At 37.5% G+C, this 17,950-nt stretch overlaps 1 protein-coding gene across 1 annotated transcript in view; it reads right to left on the minus strand.

The window, feature by feature from the left end:
* uvssa (UV-stimulated scaffold protein A) overlaps positions 1-17,950 on the minus strand; it is a 42,072-nt gene that overhangs the window by 12,749 nt on the left and 11,373 nt on the right. The window contains exons 7-8 of the mRNA XM_081383536.1: positions 15,906-16,034; positions 4,275-4,380 (exon numbers count right to left, since the gene is read on the minus strand). Coding sequence (XP_081239662.1) covers positions 4,275-4,380; positions 15,906-16,034 — 235 coding nt within the window. The remainder of the gene's footprint in view (positions 1-4,274; positions 4,381-15,905; positions 16,035-17,950) is intronic.

A 17,950-nucleotide genomic window follows, 5' to 3' on the forward strand; every position in this document is an offset into this window, starting at 1 on the left:
ATCCTTTCTTTTTCTGTTCAAATTGACCAAAATGGTAGCTATTTGTCTGAAGCAATAAAGTTGCAGGTGCTAAAGAGATAAATCAATAAGAGGAAATAGAGAGGCCCAGCAGTAGACATAGAGTTGAGCTGCCAATGGTGGCGTTATTGATTTTCCTGAGTTCAGCAGGCCTTGTAATTAAAATGTAAATTTTGAGAGAGATAACGTCCTGACAGGAACGCTGGGATAAAGGGATAGATAAAAGCTGTTGTGAAAGGAACGGCGAAAGAGAGAGAGAGAGAGAAAGGAGGAGAGGAACAGACAAAATACTTTTCGAATGAAAAGGTTTCTCTCTGGATGAGAGAGCCGGAGCGATTTTGAAAGAAAGACAGAAAGAAAGGAAAAGATTAGCCAGAGATGAGCTGGAGTCCTGTGACAGGTTGATGTAATATTAAATGAAACGGCTGATGCTAACTTGCGCTGATTGATAAATCTGAAATGATGGAGTTAACTTGGCAGTAAATCAGAATTATATTTCCCACGTCCCGTTTTAGGAGTATTTAAATTATACTGCGAATGGTTGCGCTCTTAATGCACAATTTCCATTTTCAATCTATATTCCTTTGCATATAGAGTGTAGGAAAAAAAAATTGTGCTTTTCGCATTTAATTCAATAGAAAAGAACTGACATACACGCGTCTCTAATCAGCCTCAGATCTGATTCACTGCGGTACATGATTGCTGGTGGCGTTTGCTAAGGTAAGCATCACTAGTGCTATTGCTCATATTTGGGGTTAAGGTCTAGATCAGGCCCCTAACCGTAAATATTAAAGGGGTCATGACATGAGAAATCAAACTTGCCTTGATCTTTTGACATTCAGGAGGTCTTTATTTAATCAAGCTACAAAAATAGCTTGCACGGGCAAAAACATTTGCATATAACATCGGAGAATATTTTTACATCATCGCACCATAGGCCCCGCCCACTGGTCACTTAACGGCTAACGTTTGCCTACGCTGGATGTGAGCGTCGCGTTAAAAGCAAGCAGAAGCCATTATAATGACTGACGCTGTCTACACTGTCCAGTTTAAACAGCTGGTTTGTGTCTCTGTACAGACTTCAGAAGGTTTCCAGCATCTGGAACAAGTGGATGGCTTATTTTAATGGCGTCCCGGATTAGTTGGGTGATTATATGTTTGTTCGGAGCATTTTATTTTGTAATAGAGGCACAGTGCAAGAGAGAGTTTATAAAGAAACTTTTGTTGAAAGATAAAGCTTTAAAAACCGTAAGTCAATGATTTCGTAATGATTTGTCTGTAAATGTTGTATATGGATGTTTTCAGAACACTTACTCGCATGCAATAGCGAGTGTGTGTTGATCCTGTTTCCAATGCAGTGACATTAGCCAATCATAACAGTGTCTGTTTACTGACAAGTCTTAATGCAGCCGCACATTAAAAACTGATCATTTCAGACAGAGGGTCAGAATGAGGGTTGAAAATAATTGTTTTTCCACACACATACATATATATATTATTTTGTTTTTGTGCAAAAGACTTTATTAACATTATAAGTTAAGTTCAAGGAACATTTTAAAGTAATAAAAAAATCCATGTCATGACCCCTTTAAACTTCAGCACGTCCCTCATGTGGTTTGTGAGCAGTTTAGCGCACAGAAGCAGGTGTAAATCACCGCTCTAAGCTAATGGGCGCTCATTAACACCAGCGCATTGTTAATTTGGCATGGCCAGTGCACTGATCATTACATACTTTACTGCAGAAAGCAGCTTGGCTCTGTGAAGTTGTAGAAATGATATCCTAATGAATCTTCAGTTACAGCCTGCTTAGAGATGCTGAGAGGGAACGAATGAAGAAAGAGAACAGGAGTCACATCTCATCATTACTGTACGGCGTGAGTTCATCAGACATTAGCAGGAAATTACTAAACCACTGCATGAACCTCATTAGCTACTGTAATCGATTATTTTCATGGCAGTAAATTCAAAACTTTAAATCCAGGATTTGAGGTCAAATATAATCTGTGGTATTTAGCTGGCGTTTGACCTATCGCGTGACCTCTGTCTTTCGCCTGTGGCTTCATGTCGATAGAGCTGTCCTTGCCCAGATGGACAACAATCTTCTGCATGTACAAATAGTCAGCTGTCAAAACAGATTTGTATCTGCGGCCCCAGGTTATAATTGATTTAAACGAGGCTTAAAGCAATTTATTACCTTTCAAAAAGAGATCCGAGTTTATTAAATGTGCAGCTGTTTTACAGTGAATGTGATATTACTGTGCTTCTCACATTTCACACCAAACACCAACTGTAATGCGATACAAATTATGATTTTACCTATAAATCAACAAATTAAAGGCAGCACAACAAATGCATAATATTACTATGATTTGTAAATACTTTCCATTATTTTTTTATATATAATTTAGGGGGAAAGTGCTTAATTGTCATAAAATGTCACTATTTAAAAATCATTATTTTTCCTTTGATTTTGTAGTGACCTGGAAATAAATGTTCTTGACAGATTTGATGAGACTCATCTTTATAATAATACAACATATTTGTTAAGATATGAATCAGTTATTTTTCCGATTTAATCATCCTAATGGATTAAAAAACTGTATACACCTTTTGCATGGTGATGCAAGCTCATTAAACAGTCATAACAATGTTTCAACTAAAAACATGTGTATCTAATCAGTAACTTCTCATTAATGAGCGAATGCTAAAAGGTTGCAAAGTTTTGAATGTTACCATGTTTTACCATGCTATTACTTCATTTACCCCCTTTTTATTAATTAAAACAATTAAGAAGTTCAAGAACTAGAGCAAAAACCAGTGTGATGCAGGATAATACATATTTCTCTCAATATTTATGAGACATTTTATTTTAATATATCATTAGATGAAACTTATAAGAACATATAATAAGAAAATGACCAGAATGAACTCCATTGACTTCAATGGATATAATTAAATTCATTTTAAGACATATAACTCATAACTGCTCAAAACAGTCTAAATGTATAAAACCTACATTTTCTTTTTCTAACAAAACAACATCACTATTATTCTGAAATGTTTTCAAATAATATATATTCATTTTACTAGCAAAAAAGTTTACTTTCATATGGAAAAAAGATGATAAACAGCTTGAATCTCCGTTTCATGCTGCAATGGTTCATCAGTAAAGAGGCAGAAAAATGTGAAATGTGGACTTTACCAAACACCATTTAGACTGTCTATGAACGTTTGCTCTACAAGCACATTAAGAGTGTATTTACACGACAACAATGAACTAAAAAGCAGACGACCCCCGTTCACACGCATCTGCGAAATTTATTTTATTTATTAATTATCATGCATGTCAGGCCAGTAGATGGCGATGACACTTTGTCAAGAAACACCACACAAACACGTCATGTCGTGACGTCACAGTTTTCACTAATTTGCGTTTTTGTTGTTTACATGGAGACGGTAAAGGCTTTGTTTTCAAAAACTTGCACTTTGAAGCCCGTTTGCAAAAAATCTTGAGTTTTCAGGCTCAAAAACACAAATAAACCACCAAAACACATGAAACGTTTTCCGTTTTGAGTTGAAAACAATGTTGTGTAAACATACCCTAACACATTAATTTGTTTATGTAATTTTGTTTTAATTTCAGAATTATTGTGTGTGTTTATGCACAAGCATGTTTATAAACTATAAAGGAGTGTAGGAAAGAGGCTAAATGTATTTTACACAATCAATTTGAGACAAATCTAACTAAAAAATAGATGAAAAAAAAAAAATAAAACCACAGTTCACTTTCTGATCAAAACGGACCCGAACGCAAAAGGCGTAACAATTTAGTTTAGATGGCTATATTTTTTACATTTTTTTGTTAAAATAAATAAATAATGTGTATTTTGACAGTCTTAACACAGTTACAAAATTATGGATTTAAAAACGGACCCGAAGGCAATAACAGGGTTTTAATGCACTGTCAAATGACCTATTTTTGAAGTAAAACTTACAGCTTTTGAAAAGCAGACTCATACGTCGTACGTTTCACGCTTTACACCTTAACTCTCAAAAACAAACTTTCCTTTTGCGCTTTGAACCTTTCAACGGCTAACCTTCTCAACTAAACTCACCAATCCCACACTGAAATATCCCCTGCCCCGCACTGCAAACAAACAGGCTTCCCCAGAGGACTTAGACGCGTCACCATAAGTGTGTGGTCATATCCACCAGAGATTATGTGGATTATGCATGATGCACCTGAACAAACTCACCGTACTCAGCCCGCAGATGTTCAGGAACATGAGGCTCATAGCCCTCCTTCTCCGGCACGTCCACAAAGTCCTCCTCGCTGTCCTCTCCATCCTCAGGAGCTCTCATCTAGCTCAGAAAACAGACATTACAATAAATAACACTTAATAAAGAAGTGTTTTTTCTCAGTTTTCTCCAACTCTGTGCATGCTGTAAAAACTACTGTTGCAAAACACATCCAGTTTTTCTGGTGGTTCTCCAACAAACAGCGCTGGTCTGCTGACAGTGTGTAATTCTCTGTGGGCTGATTAACACTCAGATGGGATATTCACTGTGGCCTCAGGATATAACACAGATTTACAGCACTCTCAACCGCAAACTCTGCAGTAACGTGGGACATCTTAACATTTTAATTCAAAGCCTTAATAGAATTTCCACTCGACCACATCCAATTTTTTTTTTTCCTGGTGCTAGTCTATCTGAGTATTGTCCCAGCTAACTGTGACTGTATAAAATAGTGCTGGTTATGCTAAATACGTTTTCCAGCATCTGTCAGCATGCAAAGGAGACCGTAATAACTTGCTGGGTTTCAGAAAGTGGGGCAACATGGGACAACCCCGAATAAACTAGATCTGCCGGTGGATTCGCACTTGTACTGGGTGTCTTAGTCTTAGGTCGAACTGCTTCTGATAAGATCTTTTTGCAGGCTGTTCTACAAAAGAGAGGGTGATACGAGTCTGTGTTCACATCATGCGGTGACTTTAAGGAGACCAGCTGGCACTAGATAAACCCGTCTTAGCAGAGACCAAACCAGACCCAGACTACAGACCTGATCTTAAGTGTATTAATGCTCAAGCTGAGTTGAGAAGCTTTCATAAGGCTCGTGGTTTGAAAGAAAGTTAATGCCAAAGCTTATCGGTGCACTTTTAACACTTGTATGTGACGGATTTGATTTGACAAAATGATTTCAGTGAATTTTGAGCAAATATTGTGTCAAATAAGCACTCTTTTAAAATACTCGGGGGCAAAAGTTTGGAATAAATATGATTTTTTTCATGTTTCTGAAAGACGTCTCTTCTGCTCACCAAGGCTGCATTTATTTGATCAAAGATACAGTAATAATTCTGAAATATTATTATAATTTAAATCAGCTGTTTTCTATGTGAATATATAGTAAAGTTTAATTTATTCCTGTGATCAAAGCTGAATGTTCAGCATCATTACTCCAGTCTTCAGTGTCACATGATCCTTCAGAAATCACTCTAATATGAGGATTTGATGCTCAAGAAATATTTATGATTATTATCAATGTTGAAAACAGTTGTGCTGCTTTAGATTTTTATGCAAATTCTACAATTCAAAAATATGGAGTAAGATCAATCTTGAAAAAAAATAATTAATACTTTTAATCAACAAGGACGCATTAAATTGATTAAAGTGACAGTCATAAAGACATTTATAATGCTACAAAAGATCATGTGACACTGAAGACTGGAGTAATGATGCTTTGATCACAATAATAAATTACACTTTAATATATATTCACATAGAAAACAGCTGATTTACACTGTAATAATATTTCATAATTTTTACTGTATTTTTGATCAAATAAATTCAGCCATTTTGAGCATGACATTAAAAATTCTTAATTATTCCAAGCTTTTGACTGCCAGTGAAAGCAACAATTAAATAGTGAGTAAAACATTTATGTCAGAATTAAACGAGCTCTCCAAATACTTTTTTTAATTAGCATTTTAACAAAAAACCATCTCAATCAACCACTATATTTGAGGTAGGCCTATCACTTGAGTGCATTTCAATACAGACAGTTCAATACTTATGGTTATTAACTCCAAGTATGTTCAATGAAAAAGAAGTGATGACTTACTAAACACAACTAATTAAAAGAATAAAGCTCTATAATCATATTGTGCGTCTGTAAGTGTGGCTGGTGTCTTCAGGTGCGCTTCACTCTCTCTCCCTCCGCCTCATCCATCACTCGCGCTGTAAGTTTTGTTATCACTCCAACACTAATCAAAAGAGAAAACTGTCACTGCCGCTGACCTGTGGAACCTCCCAATTATGCTCTTCAAGAGCGACAGCAGCACTTAACTTCCACTGCCGGCTAAATGACCACCATCAATCTGCGCTGAATAGCAATGAGCCACCGGGCTGCAAATGATTTTTTTTTCTTTTTTTTTTTTTTCTTTTAAGGTACAGAAATCCCAAGCCTGGAATTTATGAAAGGTGAAAAGCAACTCAAGGCTATTTTCCCCCTCCTCGCTCAGACTCGCGGGCCTGGGGAGACCACGACGTCTGCATTAGTGCTAAACACAATTTATGCCTTTTAATTTACTCAAAAGGTGCTTAAGCGGCCCGTGCGCTACAATGCAGAACAGAATGCCAGTTTTTAAATATGGGGGTCGTTGGAATAAAACGGTTTATATAATCTGCGTGCCCTTCCTCTTTCGAGGGCACTGCTTAAAGTCTAGCGTTCCTTTTCCATTTATTCTGTCTAATTGTCTCGGTGATGACCTCAATATAAAGCACTAAAGATTCTAGCTTGCTTTGCTTTTATTTTTCATTATTGCGGGCAGGCTATATGTTGACAGTTGCAGATTGAGGTATAAACTGTCTTTGCATGAGGTCTCAATTACGTGCACTGGTGGCGTTTCTCCAGAAACCAGCGCGCCCTCTATAGTGAACACACACACACACACACACACACATCTGCGTGCTTTCTGTGGCTGTGAAATTAACTAATGCCTAATGTTCAAGCCCGGTAGTCGCAATCTAAAATTTGTAATGTAATGAATAGTGATACTTTAAAGTCAGCATAATATCAAAATGATCCTTGATGTGCGAGATTATTTCTCATCTTGTATTAAAATGCAATACCCTGCTGAATACATCCTTTATGTGGATGTCCTGTCTAGTGCTGTCAATCAATTATAAATAACTAGATTAATCACACATTTTTTTCTGTGATTAACTAAAACACTTACCTTTTTTTATATATTTTATAATGTAATAATTTCAGTTATTCTCCAAATTAATGTAGAGATAACATAAAGACAGTATATATTTATATATTATTTATGTTTTTTATATATTTTATAATGTAATAATTTCACAGTTATTCTCCAAATGAATGTAGAGATAACATAAAGACAGTATATTTTAAAATCTTGTTTAATGGCATCTTTTTTTATGAATGAATAGCAACTGATGTCTCATGAAAATTATTTTTTTCCCCCAATTTTAAACATTAATTATATCCATTCAACATTACAATGTAATTAAAAGCTATCAATTTTTGAAAAATGTATAAGGCTTAAAAAAAAGCGTGATCATATAATGTAACTCTAGCCAAAGTATGACAGAAAAAACAGATGTGAATGTAAATGTTAATTGTAATAAATGTTTTTAACGCGTTAAACTGGAAAAAATGAACCGGATGCCTCTCGGACAGCACTAATCCTGTCTCACCCGGGAATATTTCAGATTCAGGTTGATCAGTGTGTTCACTGTTGTTGCATTTAAACATAAGTTGTTTTTCACTCCACATGTCCCTCACGGCTGGTCCTTGAGAGTTTAATTAGTTGCTTCCACGTTTTTCATAGTATTTAACACAAGTAAACAGCACTGCTAATAGCCGATAGAGTCCACAGGGAAGCAGAGAAACGGGGAAGTCTGTCACCGCTTTAAAAAAAGAAAAAGGAAGGTAACATTGTACTTAAATTGAAACATTGATCAGTCTTTCTGCAACCTGCAGCTAATTACAATCTCTGAACATCATTTCAATCTCACCTAGACTGTTTTATGCCTGGTTGCCACCAGATGAAGAACAGACTGTTTATTCATCTTGTCTTTATTTAACCCAATGCAGTTACTTTCTTGATAGATTAAAGTACATTGCACAATGGAAATTGTAGCTGTTATGTTTAAATCACTTTAATTCTTTTGCGATAAAATCAGCACCGTCAACCTGCGAAGGCACAAGGCAGTATTATAATTCTCGGCCTGGAGTGTGTGGACACTGAGAACGAGTGTGTCTTTGCTGACGCAGGTGTTGCTGACATTTGAAGAAAAACACCTTTGCATTTAAAACACTCATTCTCTCGGCTTCAACCATGATCTGTGTGCGAGGACAATAAAACACCTGACAATCAGGTAAAGTAGCCCAGGAAAGTTTCTAGGGAATGATACAAAACATTTGGAGAATTTGATTCTTTCGTAGTTCACAAATCGATATCAGCGTAATGATTGCATACTGAAACATGCCATTACTGGTCAAAAGTAAACTAATTATGTCATAATTATAAAAGAATCATAATATTTTATTTAAATGAATATATAGACTAGATTCATTTCTAAGAAATATATTTTAGTATAAATTGCAGAATTAACATGTGTAATGTTTTATGCTTTTGTTGTGTTGCTGTATTTTCTACTATGCAATAATAGGTATAAAAATGTGTAATCAACAGGATATATATATTTTTTTTTAATGTAAATGTAAATACTGGGATATTGTCCCTCCAACCAGGGTTATTATAGTAAAAAAAAAAACTAAAAAAAAATTACTTGTTACTTGAAATACAATAAATGTTAACTGAATTAAAATAAAATATATTTATAAAAAAATAAAACTTATTTGATTTCAGCTAGTTGCCAAACATTTCTTAAATTTTATTTAGTTTAAGCAAGCATAACTGGGAGAATCAGACTAACTGCAACAATTTTTTGATTATTTTAGTCAGAATGTCTGAAATATCACAAATACAATCATACTTTGGTGAAAATTGGACCAACGGTCAAGGAGGAGTTAGAAAAAAGTAGGTTTTCAAAGAAATTCAAAATGGGGGACAGCAATTTTCAATGTCTCACAATTGGTATCATTGTTCTAGGCATGACCCAAGGAACCTATCAAGACCACTTTCATTAAAATAGGCAAAATTAATCAAAAGCTATTCGCATTTTTTTAATTTCATTATAAATTTTGACCAGAATGTGGCGTTATTCTGTAAGCACCTTCAGCGCCAGGTCCAGATGACACATACCGAGTTTCGTAACCATACACTAATGCATTTCCAAAGTACAGCATTATACCAAAACATTCAAAATGGACGATATTGGAAAATTGGGGATCATTCGACTCGGTGTGGTGCACTGAATTAAAAGAGACCAGTTTTATGAAATTCTAATTATAACAATTTTTCATATCTTCTAACCAGTAGGTGGCGCTGTGTTGAAAAGCTGAACGTAGCCTCAGCTTTGTGATAACATGCACCAAGACTTATCTCAATATGCGAAAGCGGTGTGGAGATATAACCTTGCATCCAATTTGGCGCGCACTTCTATAAAATTAATTTGTGCGTTATTCGAGAACGGATAAGTTTATCAAAAAGCTTTTAATAACTTTTTGCCAGCATGGTCTGAAGGTGATCGGAGCCAATTTTGGTTAATATCAGACGAAATATCTAGGAAAAGTTCAAAAGGATTTTTTTTTTATTATAGAAAATTCAAAATGGCGTCTTGAGCCAAAGAATTTTGATTCTAGCTCTTACGGTTCAGACGTTATTAGCATAAACGTGAGTGCAACTTTGGACAGTTGGTGGCGCTAGAGGGATTGAGTTAGAGACTACAAAATTGCTGTGGTTAATGTACAGACAGTCCTCTATCTGTGTGCCAAATTTCACAACTTTTTACCATTCGGTTAAATGGGCTGCCATAGACTCAATAGCAGAAGTGGAAGAAAAAGAAGAACACTTACGATTACAATAGGTGCCGTAACTCAATGCTTGGCCCCTAATTATTAAACATTAACAAAAATGGAAAATATAAAAATAATTATTATTATATAATAAAATGTTGTATATTAATAGCACTGTCTCTAAGCTCTCTAACTAGTCTCATAAGTAGACATGCACATATTAGAATAATGCAGACTGTAGACTAAACGAGTGTACAGCAGCCAGACGTTTACAGTGAACTCTATTGATCCCGCGCCGGCCTCTACCCTGAGACCGGTCCAGATAATGAGTTTCCGGTTAAATGTCCCCCACTTACTGGGAAAAACACATTCCAGCAGGGCTAAAGTGCTCCTCGCGCCCTCCAATATATTTTGTACGGTCTAATTAACTCTGTAAGCAATCTCAATTACTTTGTGCCCAGGGAAGCGTTGGCCAGGCACACTCCTTAAGCAAGTCTGTTATCCTTTTAAAAAATGAGCTGAGGAGGTACAGCCTCGGACAACTGAGCCCTACACTTCATTTGTCTTTGGCCAAGTTTGATAGCTATGCGTTTAAAAACCCATTCAATCTTATAAACCAAAAATTAAATGTACTCAGCTGTGATGGTCCTCTGTGCATCTGCTATTTATATGCTAATCTCCTCTCTTACGGGGAAGGTCTCGCAAATTATTACGGCAAACCAATAACTCAGGTGTATGGACTAGCGGGCTAGCTGACCGAAGAACAAGAACGAAATGCGCTTTGTCACGAGGACGCGTTCTAGACAGCCTGGAGTGAGACTCCATGAAGTTTCCTGTCATATTTCAATTTGAAAGCACATAATGTTGCGTATGTGTGTGTGTGTGTGTGTGTGTGTGTGTATGCTATAGCATGTTATTGTTTTCAGTTATTAACCTTTTTTTTGCCCTTGAATGTACTTTAAGTTATTTCTTCTGCCCAAAACAAATATTGCCCAGGAACATGTACAGTTTTTAAAAATTTGGTAACACTTTATTTTTTACAATGTCCTTGTTACACATGTAACATGTTACATGTACTTACCATAGTAATAACAGTAAATTATGCATAATTACATGCAACTAACCCTCAACCAAACCCTCATCCTAACCCTATAGTAAGTACATGTTGTTAATTAATATCACTCAGTACTTAAATATATAATTACCCTGAAACAAGGACACCTTATAATAAAGTGTAATCAGAATGTTTAACTGTGTTTAATGTTTAATCAGTGCTGGGCAGATTACTTGCAAATTGAGGTTACTGATTAGGCCTACATGACGAAAATTGTAGTTAGTAACAATCTAGAATACTAATTTTAGGTAATGTATTTATACATGGATGCTGAATAAATGCACTTACTCTGCTTGACAATACTATCTTGCACCCAGCGCAATTGACTTTGTACAGCGACGCATGCATCATTACTATTTTGCCCCCGACGCACAGCAGACTTTTCCCTCCACAGACGCACGTCGGTAAATTAGGGAATGAACTTGCGCTCCCGGGGGCTGATTCACCGCAAAGAGGAGGCGTGTTCCGGCGCAAACGTTCCCTGGTGCTATTTTGCAGTTTCAGAAAACAATTCCGCCACTGACCAGGAAAAACCTCGTCTAAAGTCAGTGGCGCGTTATTCATAAGGGTGCATGCTTGGCCATAATGTAGTGTGTGCACAACGCACACACACTTTGCTTCTCTCATCTACACAGACGCAGCAGTTCCAGAATTATTGGATTATAAGGAATATCACTGTTTTAATTTCTGAGAGAAGTTTCTTGTTTTACCAGTATATGATAAATATAGCCTATAATAATAAATCAGGAAACTAAATGAGGTAAAATAAACCATGCGTATGGGTTGACATTCAAGTTTTCATTGATTAAAACTAAATTGAGACATTTTGTCGACTAAAATTTGACTAAACAAAAAAAAGTACAGGGTTGACTAAATATGATGAAAACTAAAAAGTACATTTGACACAGGACTAAAACAGCTGACAAAATGAACACTTCTACCCAGCACGGTGTTTAATTATGAGTAACCAAAAGGTGTCATTTCTTCCATGTGATGACAAATAATAGCATGGGATGGTGATCAACATGGTGATAAATAAACACTGGATAGTTCAGGATAATGGGCCTTATCACTGCATGTGCTGGGAGTTTTTGTTGGTTTTGTCATGTATTAGAATACACCTGATAATTTATCTGATTATAACACACAGAGAGAGACAGAACTGCAGTTTCACCCAAAATGTATTTGATCACTTAAGTCACGATCAAATGTATGACTGTCATTGCATTAGATACAAACATCAAAGCAATGATCTTCGTTTTATCTCAATGTCTTAACCATCTGGTGATTTTTAGTGGTCAGTTCACACAGATTTTTTTATTCTTTTTTGAATCTGAAACTTATTATCATGTGATAAAGGCAACAATTATAAATAGTCATTTTACAGCTTTCTCAGATAGGCAGGAGTTTAAGGAGTTGAAAGCAATTTTCGTCCCATGTCAGAGCAATGATACAGGGAATAAAGTAATGGAACGCTTTTAAGAGTAAAAAGGAAAAACTAATTATGATAAAGACCTTTAAGCTGTTTCTTTATCACAAAGCACTGACTTTTTGCATTGAAAGTCATCACTGAGAGTGATAAACCTCTCTGGCATGCAGTCGAGTGCTCTGTCAATGTCACGCCCCTCCTTTCTCTGTTCTTTTCGCCCAGTTAAAAACGGATAACATGTGTCATAATGATGTGTCTTCTAACTGCTCGCTGTGTCCCATTCCACCCTAGACTGAGCAAATCTCCATTAGCACATGAGCCGTGCCCCGCCGCACTGAAGCGATCTCATGCTGTTGATGCAAAGATGCTCCACCAAATACTATAAACACTGTAATCTAAAAATGTACACTACACAAATATTCTCAACTCTTCTCATCTAGTGGTGCACATGGATCCCTTGTGACAAGCAAACATTATCCTCCCAAGCACAGTATTTAGACAAAAGTCCAGTAATGTGTGAGGAAAGGGCGCCCTCCTCTGGGAATAATGCATTATTGTTCAGTTGCTGTGTTCAGAATGGTTATATTAGCGCACTGCTTTACTGTGTGTTGTGCTGCAACACACTCACAACACACTCAACACAGAACAGTCAGTTGTGAGTTTGATGAGTTTAGCAATGGGAAAATGGACAAATAACACATTTCCATTTTTAATTTCGGAAAAAGGAAATTAGGTTATAAACTTGTTGAAAAATTAATGTATTGTATTATTAATTTTAGTATTATAAATGTAATATACAAGTTAACATTGCTGAAGTTGTGTATACATATGGTTAAAAACAAAAGATGATTTAAAGAGGATCTATTACGGCCTCGTATGATGTTGTTTCAGGCTCTACTAGAACAGGTTTTCCTGCTTGAATGTTGATTATTTTCCTCATATTCTCCATTGTTGCGGCTCCTCTCTTCCCAGTCTGTCAGTAACGCTCTGTTTAGCTCCTGTCTCTATGAGGCCCCTCCTTCTGAAAAGCACACTGTGCTCTGATTGGTCGGCTGGATCAGTGTGTTGTGATTGGTCGAGCGCTTCGAGTGTGTTTGGGAAGTGTCGCGCCCCTTCCCATAACCGCCAGTTTAACACACTACTAACTAACTCAACCAAGCCCCGCCCCTTTATTCTGCGCATGAATTATTAAAATGAGGAACGTTGTGTTCGTTCCCGGAAGAAACTCAAGACTACAATGGAGTTCAGAAACACTGACAATGATATAGAGAAGAACTCAGAGCTTGTTCATGCTCTAACAGCAACATTACACACTAAAGACAGCACAATATGTCCTTTTTAAGCAAACAACACTAGAAACATTACAATCTGGCTTTGATGTAGCAAGTAAAAATCCTATTATGCACTTTCACGAAATGTCTTGATTTTGTTTTTGGGGTGTACTAGAATACGTTTACATGCGTGATTGTTCACATATTTTACATTATTACAGCTCTCTCCCCAGTCTGGCTTGAAAACCCAGATTTCGATGAAGCTCCTCCTTCTGAAATACGAAATGTGCTGTGATTGGTTAATTGGCCCAGTGTGTTGTGATTGTCAGTGCTTAGCTGAGTTCAGGAAATGTCCCGTCCCTTCATAACTGCAAGTTCTTCTCTAGTGTAAATATTGAGGATGGCGTCAATTTCAAAACAATTCGAGCCTGATTCAGACCCTGACAATGTTAACGAATAAGAGGATCGTGCAGAACGGATTGCATGCACTGACTTTGCAAGCACGGGATTTGCAATTTCACAGGACGTTTCAGAGTGATATATTTTTGTTATTTTCTTATACATTATCGATACAGTGTTATCCACCATTTAATCGTGATATTTGTCAGAAAATGAAGGTAATACAAACAGCAATCGATCGAAAAAGCCATGATTCATTTTCCTAAGGAGTGGTGAACCGTCTTACAAAAGCAAAAGAAAACAAGATGTTCTCCATTAAAAATGTGCAGCGCACAGATAAACGTTGGGATTATAATGTTCTGGAACAGTGTTTAAAGTTTTAACCACTCTAAGTTTGTCAGCCTTAGGAAGGTCAAACAAATGAGTTTTGGAAACGTTGTGGAAAAAACAGTGTCTCTTTGACAGAGACAACACTGTCATCTCTAATGCATTTCATCCAGACCTCGTCCACCTTTTTGTGTATTCTGTGAGCGGAGATTATTTAACATTGTGGAACATTGTGTCTTCATAAGATCCGGATAAAAAAAAATGCATTGCCGCCCAAATGAGCCGTTCGTTGTAGTTTGTAAAAAGGGGATTCTGTTAAATGAAATATCTCCCTTTGGAGGGACTTTGAGCTTTGCAACTTTGCAGATCTTTTTTTATGCTCAAACAGCAACATTACACACTAACTAAAGCTGAAAAAGTAGATAATCACAACAGTTGATCTAATTAATCTAAGTTGATATGTAATTTTGATAACATAAACCCTTTAAAATGTAGTGATCAAAATTTATATTTGGCATCGTAAAATCCTTTAAGATAGACGAATCGACATCTGTCAGTCAACTGAAGGTGCAGAGCCACACCACACAGATGCTTTCAATGAAGGAAATACTGGGAGCCACAGGGTGTGAGAGTCCAGTACTGTCAGCACTGCTTAAAGCTAGGTTTATACTCGAAGTGTCCGCACGAGCGCGAAGGTGCGTGCGGCAAAAATGACGTCATTGCGGTGTGGGTGGTCGTGCGCGTTGGGTTCACAAGACCCGATTTCGCTTGGCGGTGTGCGCGATGAACGACTTCGAGACGAATCTGTCCGAGCTCGAACTTCTCACCACACCGGCACTCAGTTTGCACGTCTAAATTAGTTGCTTACATTTAAAAAATGAGCATACAATAGCATAAAACATATTTTTAATGAACATAAATGTCCATGTTTAATAAAAATGTTCACGAAACTTAATGAAATATTTAGTGAAATTAGAAAATATGTAAGAGATTGTTAATTTAGTTATATTGTATACACATTCTCTTATCCATATATTTTGTTTTATTGTCACGAGTAATAATCTCAGGGTTTACTGGGTTTTACACGATTCTTTTTGTAGTGTGGTATTGGTGGTGATGTACTAAAATAAACATTGTCACGTGTGTATAGCTTTCTTATTCTCGCCGCTGATTCCTGATGGTTTAGAGAACAATTACTCGAGTCGCCCCCTGTCGTTTCACAGAATAGTACAACGGCGAGCGCGTCGAGTATAAACGCCTCGTCCGTTTGGGGAGGTGCGCGCGCAGTCTGCGGAGACTCGCGCTGCGGAGCCAGGCAAACGTATAAACAAGGCTTGATGCATCAGAATCAGCGCAAAAAAGCTTGAAAAAACAAATCTCTCGGGAAAACAGTCTCACCACTCTTCTCTCTCTGTTCTTGTAGTCTATATGAAGATCCTCATGCTTTCTCAAGGCGAGCTCCAGGGACTTCTTCAACTCGGTGGCTTTCCTCATCAGTTCTTCCTCAACGCCTACCTTTGTAAAGACCTGTAATACACATTACAAATCACACAATAAACAACTTTGTTCAAGTAAATTTGTTCAAGTACATTTATGAGATGCATGAAAGAAAATCCAAAGGTTGTAGAGCAATATGCCGCAATATGCAACATCATCAACACTCTCATGATGATTTGAGAACTGAATTCTGTTTGCATCATTGATCATCATTTTCCTGTTATCACTGTAAAGCTGCTTTGAAATCATCTGTATTGTATAAAGCGCTATAGAAATAAAGGTGACATGACATTTTCTGTAATGGTAACTGTATAATATCATATCACTCTTACTATTTCTGCAGTATGCCATATTAATATTTTCTTATTTCTCAGCCTCCACTGTTGAATATTCTTGTGTAAGACTGCCCTTGTGTAACTTCTTTTCCTTATCTTATGTGTACGTCATGAACACAGCTAGACAAAACCAGAACTAGGCCTTGGACACACTTTTATACACACACGCACACAAACAAGAACTCAAGACTCGCACAAACATTTTAACATCTGACCTCTCGTTATTGTATCTCTAAATATGCCATATATGGTAGGGCTTGATCTTTGAGCACTATGATTGGATGGCCTAGATAGCGTGGATGATTCTGCTTGTGTATAAATATGACTCTTCTTCCTTAATAAACTTGATAATGTTATGGTCATTATCTCTGGAGATATCTCTGTGTTTGCTTGATCATTCTCTGGAAGAGCCGGTTTCCACCTGAAGACTGACAGCTTCAAGGCTGCAGAAAGTCTACCTGAAAATTAATCTAAAAATACCATAGTACTTCATAAGCCTGTCTGACCAACTACTGGGCCATCCGATGACGTGAATTTAGTCCTTGGCCAAAATGTGCAGTATTCAACAGAGACAGAGACAGCCAAATGATAAAGTGCCCCTATTATGCTATTTTTGTTTTGGAGTCTCCTCAAACATGTTTACTGGCATCCAAGGTCAATCTTGTCATAACATCCACTGCAGCATCAGCTCTATTCTCACAGTCTGACACAGTTTGATAAAGGATTCGGTCTCTCTAAACCCCGCCTTTCTGAGAGCCTCCTTTGCTCTGATTGGTCAGATGACCCAGTCTGTTGTGATTGGTCTGCTCTGCTCTGATTGGTCAGATGACCCAGTCTGTTGTGATTGGTCTACTCTGCTCTGATTGGACAGATGACCCAGTCTGTTGTGATTGGTCTACTCTGCTCTGATTGGTCAGATGGCCCAGTCTGTTGTGATTGGTCTGCTCTGCTATGATTGGTCAGATGGCTCAGTCTGTTGTGATTGGTCTGCTCTGCTCTGATTGGTCAGATGACCCAGTCTGTTGTGATTGGTCTGCTCTGCTCTGATTGGACAGATGACCCAGTCTGTTGTGATTGGTCTACTCTGCTCTGATTGGTCAGATGGCCCAGTCTGTTGTGATTGGTCTGCTCTGCTCTGATTGGTCAGATGACCCAGTCTGTTGTGATTGGTCTACTCTGCTCTGATTGGTCAGATGACCCAGTCTGTTGTGATTGGTCTGCTCTGCTCTGATTGGACAGATGACCCAGTCTGTTGTGATTGGTCTACTCTGCTCTGATTGGTCAGATGGCCCAGTCTGTTGTGATTGGTCTGCTCTGCTATGATTGGTCAGATGGCTCAGTCTGTTGTGATTGGTCTGCTCTGCTCTGATTGGACAGATGACCCAGTCTGTTGTGATTGGTCTGCTCTGCTCTGATTGGACAGATGACCCAGTCTGTTGTGATTGGTCTACTCTGCTCTGATTGGTCAGATGGCCCAGTCTGTTGTGATTGGTCTACTCTGCTCTGATTGGTCAGATGACCCAGTCTGTTGTGATTGGTCTACTCTGCTCTGATTGGTCAGATGGCCCAGTCTGTTGTGATTGGTCTGCTCTGCTCTGATTGGTCAGATGA

The sequence above is a fragment of the Scardinius erythrophthalmus genome, assembly GCF_964197995.2.
Source record: "Scardinius erythrophthalmus genome assembly, chromosome: 13".
NCBI lineage: Eukaryota > Metazoa > Chordata > Actinopteri > Cypriniformes > Leuciscidae > Scardinius > Scardinius erythrophthalmus.